This window comes from Aphis gossypii, chromosome X, assembly GCF_020184175.1.
Source record: "Aphis gossypii isolate Hap1 chromosome X, ASM2018417v2, whole genome shotgun sequence".
In the NCBI taxonomy this organism is placed as follows: Eukaryota; Metazoa; Arthropoda; class Insecta; order Hemiptera; family Aphididae; genus Aphis; species Aphis gossypii.
Genome location: NC_065533.1, coordinates 50,711,374 through 50,725,628, shown reverse-complemented (window position 1 = coordinate 50,725,628; position 14,255 = coordinate 50,711,374). Strand labels below are relative to the sequence as shown.

At 26.0% G+C, this 14,255-nt stretch overlaps 3 protein-coding genes across 4 annotated transcripts; 1 reads left to right on the top strand and 2 right to left on the bottom strand.

The window, feature by feature from the left end:
* The first annotated feature begins 465 nt into the window (after positions 1 to 465).
* LOC114130894 (MAD2L1-binding protein-like) lies at positions 466 to 5,311 on the top strand. 2 transcript variants are annotated; one of them, XM_027995979.2, is made up of 4 exons: positions 466 to 1,063; positions 1,190 to 1,291; positions 1,830 to 2,005; positions 4,363 to 5,311. In XM_027995979.2, exons 1-4 carry the CDS (start codon positions 893 to 895, stop codon positions 4,796 to 4,798), a joined length of 885 nt encoding a protein of 294 aa, XP_027851780.1. In that variant the 5' UTR covers positions 466 to 892; the 3' UTR covers positions 4,799 to 5,311. The 2 variants fall into 2 exon arrangements, with proteins under 2 accessions (XP_027851780.1, XP_027851773.1); XM_027995972.2 differs by having other exon boundaries at positions 1,187 to 1,291.
* Positions 5,312 to 5,951: 640 nt separating this feature from the next.
* LOC126552882 (ras-related GTP-binding protein B-like) lies at positions 5,952 to 6,799 on the bottom strand. Its single transcript, XM_050207979.1, has 3 exons — positions 6,591 to 6,799; positions 6,337 to 6,446; positions 5,952 to 6,249 (listed from the first exon to the last, which is right to left on the bottom strand). The coding sequence occupies exons 1-3, from the start codon at positions 6,776 to 6,778 to the stop codon at positions 6,155 to 6,157; spliced, it is 393 nt and encodes a 130-aa protein (XP_050063936.1). The 5' UTR covers positions 6,779 to 6,799; the 3' UTR covers positions 5,952 to 6,154.
* A 62-nt stretch (positions 6,800 to 6,861) lies between these two features.
* Positions 6,862 to 13,455, bottom strand: LOC114130885 (ras-related GTP-binding protein A-like). Its single transcript, XM_027995960.2, has 4 exons — positions 13,362 to 13,455; positions 13,231 to 13,297; positions 7,068 to 7,296; positions 6,862 to 6,975 (listed from the first exon to the last, which is right to left on the bottom strand). Exons 1-4 carry the CDS (start codon positions 13,450 to 13,452, stop codon positions 6,862 to 6,864), a joined length of 501 nt encoding a protein of 166 aa, XP_027851761.2. The 5' UTR covers positions 13,453 to 13,455.
* Positions 13,456 to 14,255: the final 800 nt, after the last annotated feature.

Sequence of the window (14,255 nt, the reverse complement as noted above, 5' to 3'; positions counted from 1 at the left end):
AATGGTGTGTATAGTTTATAAATTTATAATATTCACTGTTTATACCAGTTTCCTGTATGTTAAATCCTGTTGCGCCCGTGCGCCTGTTTCATAGAAAATGGTTGTTTTCGATCGGTACCTTTTGTAAATAAATCATTTATAATATTATATACCTATTATAAATATCTATTATTTATTTTTATACATTTTGTGTCGTAACAATAACGTTATTTCTTTTAAATTTACGATATGCGCTCATATACCGCACAAGACTACGACCGCTAAATTATTTGTTCACATTTCGTCTTTCGGCGTTTTGAACGTGATCGAAAAAACCCGCCAAAATTTCAAACGATGTCGGTTAGCAAAATACGGTGATAGTACAATACGATAGCGACAACGTATCTTGGAAGAAAAATGGCTGCCCGTGTGCGGACGTCGTGACGTCGTAACTAACGTTCGATCGCCGCGCCAACGCAGATAATAACGTGATTATTATCATTAAAACTTCAAACCGTTCGGACGTTACGTTTTTCTGATAAGTCGTAATTTCGAATATATTTTACGAGATGTCTTAAAATTAAAAAAAAATAACGCAGGTAATTTCTCGGTATCGTTTATTCTCGTTTTTTAAGCACTCGCCACACGTTAAACGGATCCGAGTCATTCATGTTTTACTGCATCGTCATCACTCGCGAACTAGTGAATCGTGTCAGAGTTCAATCGAAATCGTTTTCTTTTTATCGTAGTGCGAACAGTGACGGTTTGTTTAATACGTTTTCGTGATTTTCGATTTCAGTCAGTAAGATAGGTATCATAGGTCCGGTCGGGTTTCGATTAAATAGTACAAATTTTACGGACATTTTATTTTTTTCATACGACTGCGTTGAATTACCACCAAGTACCTACCACCATGGCAACTTGCGATGTATGCGTTCACTTGTCCGACATCATGACACCACAGTCGTTTTCCAGCTTAATCCAAACGTTAATAAAATATTTGGTCTATGAAAAGCAACTTATTCCTTATCCTTACGACCGTTTGAAATTATACGTGCAGAAATACAAAGAACTGAACTTTGAGGTAAGTTGTACATGACAATTGTGTTTTATTGTGCTATTGACCGTTATTGATAATTACAATGTCCAGTCCAATACAACTTACAAAATGTTAAATAATTGAGTTTCTCATTTTTATTTGTTAAAGCAGGAAAACAGTCGCTGTAATCTAAAAAATAAATACAGACTGGAGTCCGAGAAATATTATAAAAAAGTTTCAGATGCGATAGAAAGTCTTGAAACAGTTTTCCGGGTAATTATTACTACCTTATTATATTTTATTAGACCTTGGTTGATTAAATAGTACTTGTGCGTTATCGCAACTGCCATCGCCTCGTTGTGACTACCTCAATATCAAAAACGACTACCTTGATGTTTAACGCATGGCATGCAATGCACGTCTTTTTAATACGTTTATAATAATACAAAACTATCTAAAGCTAATGTCAATGTATTTATTGATAATGTTGTTAGCAAAATTATGAGCATCGTTTCTTAACCCTATGACTACTTTAGGTGGTAGCAAATCGAGGGATATTCATTTTGAATATCTGAGAGAGTGGCAACATTGGCCCCTAATAGAATAATTAGAAATAGAATTCACTTGCAAAATGCAAAATTAGAATGGGATACGACGTCGCTATAACCCATAATATATGGTAGTCACGATAACACAAGTACCAATTAAATGTATACCTAATGTTGATGAACAATGATTTATTCTTAATTTGATTCTAATTTTTTTACCTACTAAACTTTGTCAAGTTGTGTAATACATATTATTTTTTTAGTGCATTGAAAATGAATTTCTTAGCCAAGTGGAAAACCATATAGAATCAGTTGTAATATTAATTGGATCAAGTGTACTTAATCCTTTAACTGTATTTAATATAAATGTACCGGAATTAAGTTACTCACATTGTGAAAAACAACATTCTTCTAGGCAGCATATAGATAATGTATTTAGGTGAGTAATTATTTTTATATATATTATATTATATTATTATAAGTATTGCAATGTATTGTTTATAAAATATATGAACATTTTAAGTTAAAACTGAACAAAAAGTATACTAAAAGCTTCATAAAAATTGATCATTAAATAGATTTAAAAATAATTAAGACCATTGGGATTGAAACGACTATATGAACTATACTGAGGCCTTTATTTTATTTTAATTAGTTACAATATGGTTTAATTAGTTTTTAAAGTAATTAATATTATAAAGTTTTGTATATGCTAATAATTATAATCACAAACAAGGAATAGGACTATATTTTTTTTTACCATTCATTAATGCTCAAAACTAAGTATTGGTTATTGAGCCTCAAAGAGTAGGGTTACTATACTTTTTGTTTAAAAAAAAGATTATCTCTTTTTTGAGTATCATATTATATCCTATTGTTTCAAAAAATTTTAAGCGTATATTTTTTGTCCCAATTTTGGAAAATAATCTAGTTTTATTTCTGTTATCTTCATATTATATGCATAAAAAAAAAACTACAGCTGTATATGAAACAAAATATATAAAATAATATTTTTTTATTTTTATATTAAATTATTGAATCCAAATTTAATACCTACCTATTTATAATTTTATAAACAAGAGTAAGTCATTATATAATATTGTGTGTTTAGAGCCGACAAACAATTCTCAGCAATAAGTATTAGACTTTTTGTATTGCACCGTAAAATTATAGACACACGTGATGACTGTTGTCCATTTTAGAAAATCACCTTAATCAACTTACTACAAAATATCTATACAGATATTAAAATTATTAAACAAATGGAATTTTAAGGCATTTTTTTTTTTTTTGCATAACTCAAAATTGTAATATTTTTCATATGAAATGTATGATCTTAATCCAGGATTGATATTGAACAATTATAATTAGGCAACGGATTTCATTGTAAGTACATATTTTTATTTGAATGAATTGTTTTTAATTTGATTAAAAATATGTATGATTAGATTTTTTTTTACATATTTTTACTTATTTAGGTATAGATATACAGTGTGTTACCAATTTAGGGAATATTGAATTTCTCGGCCAGATTTTTTTTTTACTAACTGATGGTATATAATTATAGAAATACACATTTTTCAATACATTTCAAAATTGTTTGAAATTTTGGTCTGCGCAGTGCACATGCTTAGTAAAAACTTCTTTTTTTTTATAGCAACATCTATTTTGAACACCATATTATGGATAGGCCTAATGTTTTTAAGCAATTTTGATGTATTAACTATGGTTCTAAATTCAAAATTGACTAAATAAAAGCCATATTTTAAAAATGTATAAAATCACTTATATAATTAATTCTTATTAGTTACTTTTTGAATATTTGAACTTTTTGTTTTTTTAGAAGTCTCATAAACAAGACTGTATATATAGTGATTTCATAAATAAGTACATATTTTGTAAATATTTTAGTAATTTTTGATTTTTTAAATTCTATGACTACGTTATCTAAATAGTTAATAATTAATGGAAATGTTAATTTGAAAAATAATTTGTCTTATATAGTTACAAATTTTGATTTTTTATTCATACGATAAAACATCTGAAAACCCAAACTTTTCTTTGTCGGATTACCCTAGTTATTGCTGATAAATCACAATATTTACATAACGAATGTAGTTAAAGAATAATTTGCATTAGTTGTATCTTGATAAAATTATGGACTAAAAATAAAAAATGACTATAGAGATACATTAAGAACTTACTCCTAAAGAATTATTGGACATCGATGATGTAGCTAATATGAAGCATCCCCTCATTATATTATTTGATGTAAAATGTTCATTCAGTCAGTACAAAATCATGTTGTGACCAAGGTTAGGTTACTACCACTTAAGGTTGGACACACAGATCACGGTCTGCTGTAGAACCCAGTTACACAGACACCTACAGTCTATGATTCGATTTTATTATATAATAGAGACCTCGTGTTCTTTGTGCTGAAGCCTTAAGACTTACATCTCAGAGAATATATAGTTTCATACTGTTTAAGAATTAGATAAGCAATAAATATGTACTTTTTTATTAACTTTATATTATTTATTTTTATTTTTTATATATCGCTATAAAAATAAATACATATTTTGGTTTTTTTATTACATTAATATCCTATTCCTTAATGATAACATGAATAATAATTTAGCAATAAAACATCAAATCTCTAATACCGGTATATAATTATTATTGTTCCTGTTTCCTAGTTTTATTATTTTATATTAATTTTAAAGTTTTTATTTCCTATTTTCTGTATACTTTCTAAATGTGTGTTTAAAATTTATCTATGTTTTTTTTTTTTAGGAATATCTTGAATAATGACAAGTTTAATGATATATTAACATCAAATATAATGGTTGAAACAAATTTATATGTGATGTTCAAAGTAAAGAAAGGTGGAAAAATGGCTACTGATTGGTGTGTACCCAAGGAGCAATTTCGTACTTTCCGAGGTAAACAAGTAGTCTTGAGATTTGACCAACCACATAATGAGATCAACGCGAAGAAATATGAAACATGTTGCATCAAAGATTGTTTAAATTTTGAAGTATTTGTTGATTTTGACAATCAGACAAGTGTACAAACATTACAAACATTTGATAATACATTCACAAATAGTGTTGTTGATTGGTATTTAGGAAAACATCATATAACTGGTTTTAAAAATTATAAGTACAATGGAATTCCTATATCAGATACTTGGTTGAATCCAACTATCATTGATCGTTTGGTATTATAACCTAATCCATGGTTTAAGAATAGGAACCTTTTAGACAATTTTATTTTTACATAATTATTTACTTAATTTGTCAAATATGAATCTTACTATTAATATAATTATTTAGTTAATTTTTGTTTGTATGTATTGTTTGTTTTTGTAAATGCCATTTATAAACAACTCGTGTATTGTAACTTATGTAATTATTGAAAACTTATAAACATATTTTTTCTTACCAGCACAAACATTATTGACAAATATAACAAAAATCCAATATAAATATCATTGTGAACAAATGTATATATCAATTAACAAAATTAATAATATTTTAGTTTTTTTTTCAATATTATATTACATTTTATTTATTATTATTTTTTTTTTTGAATTTTTTTAAGAGAATGCTAGTTGACCATTTTTTCGTTGATAAATTAATAATTCAGATTATTTTTTTTTAAAACAGATTGAAATTGTTTACTTGAATTGTGAGACTTGTGTAATATTTAATTTATCAAGAATAAAATTATGTCTATGTTATACCAGTTTTTGACATTTGTTTATTTGTTTATATATTTATTTATTTATTATTAATTCAAATGGTTACAATGTTTAATGTATGTATAATATCAGTACAATTAATAAATATAATAAAATATAAAATCTTGCATAAAAACTAATAATATAAAATGTTGTATTTATCACAATAACAATGGTTGATAGAGATTAACAACTAATTGATTAATGATTGTTGATTTTATCTGAGGATGTTATTAATAAAAAAATAATTTAAAATATAAAAAAGCCAAAAGATAGTGTGAGCAACATCGTAATAGTTTTGAGAAAAATAATTTTTTCGGAATCATCTTGTTATATTTATCCCACTATCAACACTAATTAATAACTCACAGTTAAACTCTGGCATTTTTAAATTTGTCAAAACATACATACATAATTTTAGCTTAGAAGTAAATAATATTAGAAACATTAATATTATCATTGATTATAGATATATACTATGTACTATACTCTGTATTATACTATGTATAATCAATGATATTATTTAACAAAGGGTAATACAGTATGAGCGTATACATATTTGTTGCTTAACTGTTAGTAAATTATTAAAAATTATTTTAGTATGATATTAATTACTAAATAAAATAACATAGTTAAAGTCTTCTGAATTAATAATTTTTATCAAAACAGATTTTTGCTAAATCTTTTGTGATAAAATTGAACATTAAACAAATTAGGAACATTAACAATTAAGGAACATATTAAAGAAGGAATCAAAACATAAGAAATTGATATTTTTTAATAATTAGGTTCAAGATATTTCCAAAATAGTTTCTGATTTCCTCATCCAAACATCACTTTGTGTTAACCACTTGTTTTTGGTTGTTGGCAGCTGTCTTGTAATAATTTTGAAAAATGTGCTTTTAAGCTTTTGATGTTGAACGAAATCAATTCGGTCACTAAACATCAAAATAAACATAAAATTAAATGATATTAAAATAGTAAATAATATAATAAGTGCAGTTATATTTAGTTTGTAGACTTACATGTATCGCGTGTCACAACCATTAAAAACGTATCAAATATAAATTTGTGTATGAATATTGTTAACCTCGAAAGCTTAATTTCAAACAGGTCATGGGATATCTTGTTTCGGCTGCAAAAATACAGATTTTAACACATTATATTTTATACTCAATTATGAGATCGGATATGATATTGCTGATTACTAAATGAATAATAAATTATTTATTTATTATAAAGTATTACACTAATTTATTTAATAAAATAAAATACTAACTCCAATTTTGCTTTGAAGTTTTTTATAGTTTTTGAAACCCTTTGAGGTCTTTTTTCATCACTAGGTGGTACACGTACATACTTAGCTACTACAAGCAAAGTAGCCCGCTCAAATAGTATCACTTCATCACATTCCATTTCTTCAGCAAATAATTTCAATGTATTTTCCAATTTATGAACATTTGACATTAATCTGTTTACGATTGAAGACCAAACCTAAAGTATGATACAATGGTAATAACTATTACGTACCTACCGACATTTTAAATGTATTAAAATTTATTAATTACCCCGTATAGTGATTCATCCCAAATTGATGTCATATAGCAAGAAATCTTTGCAGGCTTGGAAATGTTAATTAGTTCATTTTCACGATCTTTAAACAACTATTGGATAAAATATTATTGTAATAGATTGTTTAGCAAAACTTTTTAAATTCAAACCGACTTGAATTATGATGGAAGTATAAAATAGGTACCTTTTCTCTCTGGTCAGGTTTTACCAAATCCATTTTATGTATTAGACAAAACACGTTGACTAAAGGAGAACCTTTGCAAATAGCGCTTAAGAGTGATTGGAACTGCTTCAAATCTTTTGCAAATTCTTCGTCTTCATTTTTAGCTTCAAACAAATACACAAAGACATCAATGTTGTGAAATAGATGCCTTCGTTTATGACTTAAGTAATCGTTGAAAAATGTGTCTTGTCTGTAATATTAATAAATAAATTATAATTTTAAATACCATAATTTGTTATATTTAATTTATTAAAATATAAATATTGTAGGTAAGTATATGTATAAACATTTAATTATTTAAAATTAAAGGTAATGTGACATATATAGGTACCTATGGTACTCATTACTCAGGAGTAGCAATTTTGTTTTTTTCTAAATAAATTATTTTATAATTGTATACTTATCAATATCTAACATACCTACATAAATGCTATAGCTATAGGTAGGCACAGTTTTATATTGTATCATTTGCATTTTGCATCATAATATATGTGATGTGCGATGTCGTTATATTATATTAATATTTTTAGATTCCGAACGAAACGATGAATGTATTATTTCATATTTGTATAATGGAGTGGTTTTTTTTATGTACTCGTAAACATAGTATAATTGTTATTATCTAAATATGTTGATTCTTTTTAAGTTATTTGTAATATTTTAAATTAGATTTTTAACTATAAATATCTATTATAAAAAAGTAAAAAGTTTTCGTTCTATCAAAAAATTTGAAAATTTAAATCAAAATTTAACGTATATGGTATATAGGCTTGATTTGGTTATTATATTATAATCATTTCCAATATACTATATAATTTTTCAAAATATTTTGACTGTTTTTAAGCTATTTATAGGTAATTGAAATTTTCGAATTAGTTATTATTATTATTATTTTTTTTTTTAATAAATACGAATAAATATATTTATTACAATATTTAATAAATATAATTTATAAATGGTAAAAAATTGAAAATTAAAGATTTAACACAAGGTTACTAATAAGTTGTTTACTTACCAATCAAAAAAAAAAAAAAAATCGAACATTTTTATTTTTATGTTATATTAGATGAACAAATGTAATACGAAGTTCTTTATAAATTTTAAAATTCTATTGGAAACTCAGCAGTAGTGTAAATACAGCAATGCTGAGAATGCTGCTATACTGCATTAGGGTCCCAAGTCTAGGGGGACTTTCTGATTACTATTTTTTGTCACTATCAAAAAATATTTATAATGAAATTTAAAAAAATAATAATAAGAGAAGCGGAACTCATGGACACTATGCAAAGTCGCAGATTATTGACAACTTTTCTTATTTAAAAGAAGCTCATAAAGTAAAATTTATACTGTTATACCTGACATAAAAAGCACCATTAAATATATATATATTTTAATTTATTTATTTTTATTTATATATTTTATTTTAAATTTTATTCATAAAGTTTTTCGTATTAGGGCTGAATTTTTATACGTACGCCAAATTAATTTTTTATAACCGTCTGAAATTTATATTCTTAGGACTGACTATTCACTCATATAAATATTCTTATTATTTTGTTTTTTGTCATACAAAATTAATAAATATAGATAATTGAAATTTTCACTAAATATTTGTATTATTATTTTATATGCATAGTATAATTTTCGTAATATTTTGAATTTTTTGATACAAGGCATTAGAAATTTTTAATTTTCTTCTGTCTCAAAATTCTTGAAAGATTAATACAAGATACTACAAAAGTTGTTATTAAATTTGTATGAAAATATTAAAAATACATTGGTACAATTCTTTTTATATGCATTTATAGTTTAAATTTGAATGAAATTGCGTACTTTATTGATGATTAACGATGTTAATTATTTTATTATTAATCAAAAACATTAATTGTGATTTGTAGAGACTTAAAACTTCTACATAAATTAAATTATTATTAATTTTATTATATGTAATGACATTTTAAATTTATTTTATATTATCATTACCTAATACAATGAACCTATTTTTACTGTTTTACCACTGACTTTTATGATGTTTAATATTTACAGAAAAATAGTATAATATTTTGAATTATATATAAATAAAATCGTAATAATATAGTATAAATACATAATATTATTATAATAATTAAATACTGATAACGTAATACTAAAAGTAAAATAAATGACTTAATAACTATATATTTATTGATATAGAAAATTAGACTAAAGCTTTTGACAAACCGTCTCGACTTAGAATCGTTTTGTAGTGTACCTATGTATTAATAATGTATCATTGAATTCAAATTTAATATAGCTTGTGCTCATAATAGTAATTCACTACTCGACATACCTAATTAATGTACATGAGAGGAGCAGTATCCACTTGCTTTTTTACCTTTTTTAAAAAAAAATGATTTGAAATAATTAGATTATATTCGAAAAATACCGAAACGGTTACCAATTTATAAACTATATTGAAAAAAATATTAATCGTTAAATCCATTGTCACGTAAATATTATGGTTTTCTATACTCAATAAAATTTTCAAAATATTTATATTTATTTTATTTTTGTTTTTTAATTTAAATTGAAGATAAAAGTTTTTAGATTTAGTAAAACCTTTGAAAATGCATTACAAAAGTTATTTTTATTGAAATGTAAAAGTATTATTTATATAAAAGTATAAATTCTAATTTTGTTTTATAAGCAATTATTAAAATATTAATAATAATAGTACGTACTTTTGTAATTGTATAACTTCCTTAAATTACTATAGTTAGAAAAAAAATTTTATGAGGTATAAAGATGTTGGTTACCTACGGTTTTTATACTTTATGATTAAGCTATAGTAATACCGATATGCCATCATACGTGGTTGTGTTAAATAATAGCAAGCGTTCGGTCTATCGTGTAAAATATCGTAGGTAAAATAAATTAGATGGTTGTAGGTACTGTAATGTATAGTATATAAAAATTGAAATTTTACAATTTGACTCTCCAGCCATGGAGGTTTGGACACGCAGAAAAATATTGAAGATGTGTCATCGGCTCGTCGGTAGATGTCAAAAAAACGACAAATGACAGATAAAAATAATAATCAAATAAATGTTGCAATAATTATAAGAAGGTCTTCTAATTGGCCAAAATTTCGAATACGCATTAGATCGGTGATATGCAATTGCGTACATTGCAATTTCGTACGAAAATGAGCTCAACTTTACCAACATAATATACTAAACTTAATTTAATTGAAAATAATAATAATAATAATAAATTATATAATTTAATAACAGTACATAAATAACAAAATTATAAGTTATAAATTAAAACTTTGGCATCGATAACCAGTCTCTGGTAAAAAAAAATTAGTTTCTTCCTATATATTTTCATCTATTTTAAATCGATCGCATAGTTTTACTACATAGTGCATTGTTATTATTTTTGGATAGGTATCTGTAGTTGGAATAGCTTTGAATATATTTTTTTGTACAGTGGAATTTTTATATTGGTTTCAGCCTGCATTTCTTTTAATATATATTTAAAAAGTATATTTTTGGATGTGAAGCGTTATAGAATTGAGCGTTAAAAGTTCTATATGGAAACTTTCTGGACCATTTATTGTTCTGACATTAAAATAAGTAAAAATTACGTAATTAATGATAGTTATTATTTTTATATTTTTATAAAATTATTTTAAAACAAGTTATATTTTATTTATTGAAGGTTCTTCATCCCATATATTTGTGTTGTAAATAGTTAGTTAAAAAATATACTATATGAATATAGTATCAACTATATACTAGTGTTCAACAAAACCGTCTTCGACTATTTGATAAGACAGAAATAGTAGACCAAAAAAACATTTTTAACAACTTTCATAATATACTCTATAATCCGAGTATGCTAAAATAAGTTGTACGTATTACATATTTTCACTGCTGTGAACAACGGCCACGTTGCAAAGTGTTGGTAGGAAGAACGTACTCGATCGTAATATTGAATAAGGTCCATACGCAATCGTAACGCACCACATTAGACTAGCTAATCGATCTGGTGTCGTATGCACCATGGTTTGGAATGGAATGAATGGAATTGGGATGAATCCGTAAGAATTCCATCGCTAAATTGGAATTGGAAGATAAAATAACTAATAAGTTGTCTATTGGACGATAAATGTTATTGCGCTCGTGTCCGTCAAGTTTTTGGTTGTACAATATAATATAAGCAAGAAAAAATAACAATTTAGATTTACAACGGACGCGTCAGAAACAAGCATTTCCCTATTTTGTTTGTTACACCATAATATGCGAGTATATAATAATAATATTATTATTATATAATATTAATTCATTTAGAATGAACACCATCAAAATCAAAAATGTATACTAGGGACATTTTTCTGAGACAGTTTTTGAATAAAAATGCTACGAGGCGACGATTTTCGTTACTTAATTTTTTTTTTCTGGGCCCATTTTAACATGTCTTTGTCGTGGTCGGAAAATAATATGAAATAAAATAAAGGAATACAGTTTACCTATCGTTGTATTATGTCTTAGATAGGATACTCACAGTATATAATTGTAAGGTACCTAATAAGCTCGAATGGTCGAATTTTATTTATTATTTTATTAATGCCCAAATCTATTGATAATTTCATTAAAAGACCCGATAGCTGTATCCATTAGTTTCTATAGAATACTATTCATTCAGCTCTAAATAGCCGTCTATAATCTGTTACTGTATCGTTATATAAATTCAAAGGTCCAAATAGCCGATTAATGATTGTCGTATTATTTTTATCGCCACCTTTTGTATTCGCTCTAATAGCAAATGTTTCCGTTCATTGTATAGTTCTTAAGCAAATACAAATATAACACGTTTTTCGTTCACTTAGCATCCGGTCGTCCCGACCACTAGGACACACACGAACTCACATGTTTCGGACTTCGGTCGATATAATAATAATAATAATAATAATACATAGGCGCGAGATTTATATCGATAATCAAGCGCTCGTATTTTATTATTTATTACATTTTATTATGCTCTTTGCTCGTATAGCCAGTTTAACGATTTACAAAGAATATTATAACCGTATACCGATTTCGAGTATTTGATATTTCTGGTACCTACCACGGACACCACGTGTGAGACATGTAACGATATAGATCGATGGAAACAGCAGCTGTTGGTACCCTACGTAATTAAGATAAACTAAGCGGCTTATAACTTCCAAGATATAAGACGTAAGACTATTGATCGCCATATTTCTGATTTAAAACTATAATAATATTATATACGTCATCTGTAATACACTAATGACTAAACCTAATTTTATTACTCAACATCGATAATAACTATAACTTAAGGTCAAAATATGCAAGTGAAGTAGTTTCGTAATAGACAATTTATATTATTAGTTTTAAAAAAATGTTTGCTAGATAACGTGTTTAACAAACACGGTAGGCAAGTTAATAATAATAATAAAATAAAATATTTCTAATTAAAAAAAAAAAAAAAACTGTAAAAACTAATACACTCACCTAAAATTGTAAGATGGGTGTAATCCGAAATAATTAAATAAATGTGCAACTATAATGCTCCAGACTACGTAAAAAATATATATGATCTTTTTTCTTGGGACGCATTCCGAAAATCCCTTATTGTCCCGTTTGTCCTTATTCCAGATCCAGATACACTCGGGGGCATTAAACAAAGGTCATTTTGGGAACACACAGCCGAGAACCCCCTTGTCTACAACGCATCCCCAGTAGTTTGTTGTCATACACATCTTAATGATCAATTCTATGCAGAGTTTTACAGTTGTTATACGTCGTTATATATACAATATACTGTTGAGTATAGTTTACGAGTGCACAGTCCACGAGTTCACTGCCGCTCGCTGTGGTGATCATTATATTAGATATGAAATACGAGAATACGGTATTACAGCACGATTGTGTTATTTGTCGTTATTTGAGTTATCTATACAACGTTGCAATACAAAAGGTCTAATGAATTTAGTATAATTTTTGTGAACAATTTAAATGGTTGAAGTTTAAGCAAACGTATTGAGGATCGTGTATAAAAAAATTAAAATATAGCATCACATTTAACAGGTTAAATTGTTTGAAAAAGTACTTACCCTCCGCAATCCTTAATATTGAACAGCATATGTCCAAGAAATGGAAAGTGCGTTGTTTCAATTTCATCTAAAAAATTGTAAATCATTGTTGTTTAATAATGTATTGGAACATTCATCAATAATAATATTACTTGTTGCACATAATCTTCTGGTATCTATGGGTTCATAGTTGTCAAAAATTATGGACCGCATGCTAGTTTTCCCGGAACTGCCTCGACCCATTATTAAAATCTGTTAAATCAAACTTATTAAATTCATCATCAAGGTAGCAATTATTATTATAAAATAAAAAAATAAAATTATTATTTGTACCTATTTTCTATTGTAATTCTAGTTCACCAACATAAACAACCTGACAAGAGTACAATAGTCAATATAGCTGTAAACATATTTTATATTCTATATCCTACAGAATATAATATTATGATGTATTATATAATGGCTTAATGTACCTTTTTTTTTTTTTGGGGTTAAATCGACGACCGGGAGGGAAAAATGGCTTAATGTACCTATATATAATAATATAACCACCTATTTTATTTGTATAATTTATATGTTAAAACATCAAAACTAAAGCATTTCGATATAATATATATATATTCAACAATAAAACGACATCGTATAAAAACATTCACCGAAATCCTATATATGATCAAAAAATGTTATTCCGATTCGAAAAATTTTTCAAAATAAAATTACAAGTCAATATTACAGTATTATTGTTACATTATAATTTATAACATTTAAATTTATTTAAATATATTATTAGCAGTGCATTATATGAGTATTAGTAGTATTACTATTGTCAAAATCGATGGTGTTGAACGCTCATAAAGTCATAAATTCACAGCTAACAATATTGTAACTCTAATAATAATTATTATAGTTATTATTTATCATCATAATTAACGGCATTTATTTTAAGATTTATGTTATATAGGTAGAAACACTACACATCACAGCGGTATAATGAGACGGTGCGTGGTGTCAGAAAAGGAAAAAATTGGCGGCGAAATGAAACGGTG